The following is a 4,450-nucleotide window of genomic DNA, read 5'->3' as shown; positions in this document are numbered from 1 at the left end:
AGTTCCAAACTTGGTTTAATGAGTATATACCGCCTAGTTTGAGGGGGAGTGTAGGAATTCAAACTAGCTACATATGGGAATCTCCAGTTTACTATAATTATGGGTTCATATTTTTAGAGATATTAATCTTCTGTATATAGCTGTAATTTACTTCCCTTAAATAATGTAAATTAGTTCCTAGAAATCAGGATCTTCTCCACAGATCTTTTTATATATATATATACCTGTATTGTACCTAATGAATAAGAAGAGAAAATTACTCCCATTCTATTCTACTACAATAACTATGGTGTGTTCAGAATTGGGCCGATTGAGTTTCAATTATCTTGTCCAGTTTCTCCTTGTTTCTTTTTGTTGGGAAATGTAGATTATAAACTGATTATAATAATTACATTTCAGACATGAACTTCAGCTTAATATGGTACATGTATATATGAAAGTGTTGTAAATGGTGTATATTTTAACGAATAGAAACTGTAGAAAGAGAAGCTATCTGGAAAATTCCCACTACCTAGAATGCAATCTTACAATTCCAAATTTGACAAAATTCTCTCCTATTGATTTGTTTGTAATTTCTGAATAATGTGGTGTTGGATTCATGTACATATTGTGTTAGACACCACCGCCAGACATTTGACAAATTTTATATATGCTATTGAAACAACATAACTACAAACAGGAAGATGAATTCAGAAGAAAATAAATGACCATCTATGCCTCGATACTAAAGGGTTTGGCTACTGCACCTTGTTGGAGAGAATTTCCTCATCTTGATTATTTTCTTATCAAAATCCAAGATTTTTGTTTGTGTAAAGTTGATGAAAGCTAAGAAAATCTTTCCTTGTTGAAAGTTATTCTGAAGCTTAATAGGATTTTTGGTGAGTTAATATCAGTATACAATGTAGAAAATTGTTTATCTTATGATGACTCAAATCCTGTATTGTTCTCATTCGTTCTTAACAATTCAGGTTTGACTTTCCTTGGACTCCAACAAGATATATTCCATTTTACGGTGGTCCAGATTACCATGATTATCATCATTATGTTGGCGGACAAAGCCAGAGTAATTTTGCTTCAGTATTCACCTATTGCGATTACTTATATGGAACTGACAAGGTGATTATATGAATATATCATTTATATGATTAGAAGGTACAGTTGTCTTCTAAGCGATTGTAGCTTGATGTAATATTTCTCTTTTGCTTATATCTCCCAGGGATACCGATATCAAAAGAAAGTCCTCCAGCAGGTAAATAACTTTGCCCTCGTCTAAGGGCTTATTTTTGTTATTTCTATGCATTTAACGAATGTGAGGGATTCACTGGTCAGATGGGATTTCATAATATTGATTATGAATCCTGCGGGCAAAGTCTAGTGGTCTTGGTGATTGTCGAGTTCGAAAATCTCTAGATGTTTTTAGACCGCTAAAACTTTTATACTCGTTTTTGCCGTGCATTTTGGCCAATGAAAATAAACTCACGTGTAAGTTTTGGCTACAACCTCTGCCTTTGCAAGAAAATTAATTGATTTTAACAAATAGCAAGTTTCTTGATAGGTAGAGCTATTTAAAGCCATTTAGCATGGCTTTTGAAAAGCCAAAAGCTACTTTTGAGGTTAAAAAGTTGCTTTTGAGTTTGTTTTGATAATTTTCTGGAAGTGGTTTGTTTGATTAGAAATGTTTTTAGAGAAAGTTGAACCAAGGTGACTTTCTCATAAACTCTTCTACAAAAGGCAGAAGCTATGCCAAACAAACTTTCACCAAAAAAAGCCACTTTTTCTTCACAAATTTTGAATTATACATTTTGCAAATTTCAATTCTTTTAGTAAACTTCTTGTTGATCTGGTACAGTTGCGGGAGGGACTGAAAAGCAATGGTGAGCAAAAAGGAGATTTGCAAGACATATCTGCACAAGATGTTAAAGTCGACTAGTTTTGAAATATTTGAAACTGTCTCTATGTAATGTCCTCTGAAATGCTTCTTATTGGAAACAACTAGTTGAAGCCTTAGGTTTGATCGTTGAAGTTGACATAGATTAGTATTTGGTTTTGATGGGCTTTAACTGGAAGTCTGTTAGTATCGTGCTTTGCTGTATTTGTGGTGCAGGCTCATTGTTACAGTTTGGGACTTGTACTTGATCAGTAAATCAGTTTCATATTGCATTTGATTAGTAGCCGATAACTGTCATGGTAGCATGAAATGAGCAGAGCGGCCGCGGCCTGAGGCCTATGCCCGCCAACTTTTTTGGCTCGTTTGATGCTTTTATTTGCGGTCGAAATCCATGTTTTTGGTTACTTCAATTTGACTTTGGTTATTTAGAGATTGTTAATGGTGAGTAAAGGTAGCATTTCTCTAAAATTCGAACCAGTTTGATTCTAAAATAACACGTGATTTGCTGAAGAGAACAAATTTGGAAGCCAAGCCCATACACTGATTGAAGTCCCCCAAAAAAAAAAAAAAAAAAAAAAAAAAAAAAGGTTGAACCCCAACCTCAAGAACCCTCACCGTCCCGCCCCTAGAGTTTTGTGAGAGAAGTAAATTGCGGGATGTGCCCCAGATTGAAGTCCATTTATTTATTTTGACATTTAGACATGCAGTACTGGCATGCGGGAAGAAATTCCTAATTTGCTAAAAAAGAGCCTTATATTTTTAGAAAAGTAGCTTAATTTATTTTTAGATGCGTTGGACCTAGCCCACATGGCTATACAATTCTAGGCGACTCGATACATTTTGGTATCTCTATTTAAAGAATTCACTTTTAGCCTCAGAGCATCTTCAACAAATTATTTAAATTTGCATAATAAAGAGCATTTTTAAAGAGTAATCTTTTTTACGCACTACAATAATGATTAAATTCTATCTTAGTTCTTTATTTTATTTATTTCAAAAATATTTATTGTTTTTTCTCACTTCAATTAATATTTATCTACTTTTTTTATGTCAATGACTAATAAAATCAAACCCTGTTTGGTTTAAATAAAAGTAAAAATTTTAATAGTTTTGATAAATGTTGATAGAATGCGTCGTAAAAAAGAAGTGAATTTTATGAACCGTGAAATTAAAATTTAAGAATAATGTTTTTTGTAAATCATCATTTACANTCACGCACGACTCCATGCCTACACAGTCCAAGTCGTCGTCGCCTCAGAAAATTTGTTACATTTGTTAGCCATTCTATTACTGCCGATCATGTAAAAACAGAGTTCGATATTTTTCTAGACGTGCCAGTATTGCCAAGGATGAATGGTTTTGATTCGTTGACATGGTGGAAAGCAAAATTCAATAAAATATCCGACTTTACAGAAGGTTGCAAGAGATTTATTAGTCATTCCAGTAGCTACTGTGGCATCCAAGTCAGCGTTTAGTACAAGTGGTAGATTTGTAAGTCCATATAGAAATAGGCTTCACCCGAAAACTTTAGAAGCTTTCATGTATGCTTGGGATTGGCTTTGGACTGATATTCATGGTATGATTTATTGTTTTATATTTGTTATTTATAGACTTCCTTTTATTGTTAATTTTTTCTATTGTGTATAGAAAATTCTACTCCTTCATCATACTCTATAGCTTGTGCAACATTTAACGAGAAGGAAGCTGACGAAGAGGTACATTTTTTTAAATTTAAATCTTAGTTAAGACCATTTTGAAATAGGCAGTATCGTTGTATTTTCTACTTACATTTCTTATTTACTATATAGGAATCAATTTTGAATGCTGATCAATGCTAGTAAGACTTGTAGGGAAGAATGAATCAAGTAACTTCAATACACAACAATTAAGAATGAAGGAAAAGTTTAGTATTATTATATTTATAATATTGTTTGTTAAATTTGTATTTTACAATTGAAAATTAGGATAATGTTTGAATTTACGTTTGGAATATTGTTTGATAATGTTTGCATTTTCGTTTGGAATATTATGTTTTTGTTTTCATTGACTTTTTTCATGAACTGTTTTATATCAATTTGACGGACGAACCTATAAAAAATAATTTATTTTCATGATTATTAACTGAACCAAACCGTGCCGAACCGAAATACAAACCGAACTGATTTACGTGGTTATAGTGCGGTTATGGTATGGTCAAAAAATTGGTGGTGCGGTTATAGTTTTGGCCGAATCGACCCATAACCAAATCGTTGCCAACCCTGCCTATCCAATTATGAAATCAACTCATTCTTACACAATGCTCAACTTAATTCACGTGCTCAATATATATCAAATTTCACATGAAAATGTAAAAATTAACTTAAGATTGCAATTTATTTACCATCTATGTATCAATTCATAATTTAATATATTTATCATTACCAACCAGGCTAACCAACTCACACAAACACATAAAAAGAAAATATTTTTAAATTTTTTTAATATGTAAAGAAATAAAAACACACAAAATAAAGGAAAACTCATGTTTTTCACCCCTGAACTTAAATTAGACATTGTTCTCAA

The 4,450-nt window shown here is 32.3% G+C and overlaps 1 protein-coding gene across 1 annotated transcript in view; it reads left to right on the top strand.

The window, feature by feature from the left end:
* LOC111386563 (methylsterol monooxygenase 1-1-like) overlaps positions 1-2,171 on the top strand; it is a 10,183-nt gene extending 8,012 nt beyond the window's left edge. The window contains exons 3-5 of the mRNA XM_023011028.1: positions 969-1,116; positions 1,217-1,249; positions 1,850-2,171. Coding sequence (XP_022866796.1) covers positions 969-1,116; positions 1,217-1,249; positions 1,850-1,930 — 262 coding nt within the window. The 3' untranslated portion in view covers positions 1,931-2,171. The remainder of the gene's footprint in view (positions 1-968; positions 1,117-1,216; positions 1,250-1,849) is intronic.
* Positions 2,172-4,450: the final 2,279 nt, after the last annotated feature.

The sequence above is a fragment of the Olea europaea genome, unplaced genomic scaffold (assembly GCF_002742605.1).
Source record: "Olea europaea var. sylvestris unplaced genomic scaffold, O_europaea_v1 scaffold3626, whole genome shotgun sequence".
NCBI classification, from domain to species: domain Eukaryota; kingdom Viridiplantae; phylum Streptophyta; class Magnoliopsida; order Lamiales; family Oleaceae; genus Olea; species Olea europaea.
Note: the sequence above shows the minus strand (reverse complement) of the source record. Positions and strands in the feature narration are given on the sequence as shown.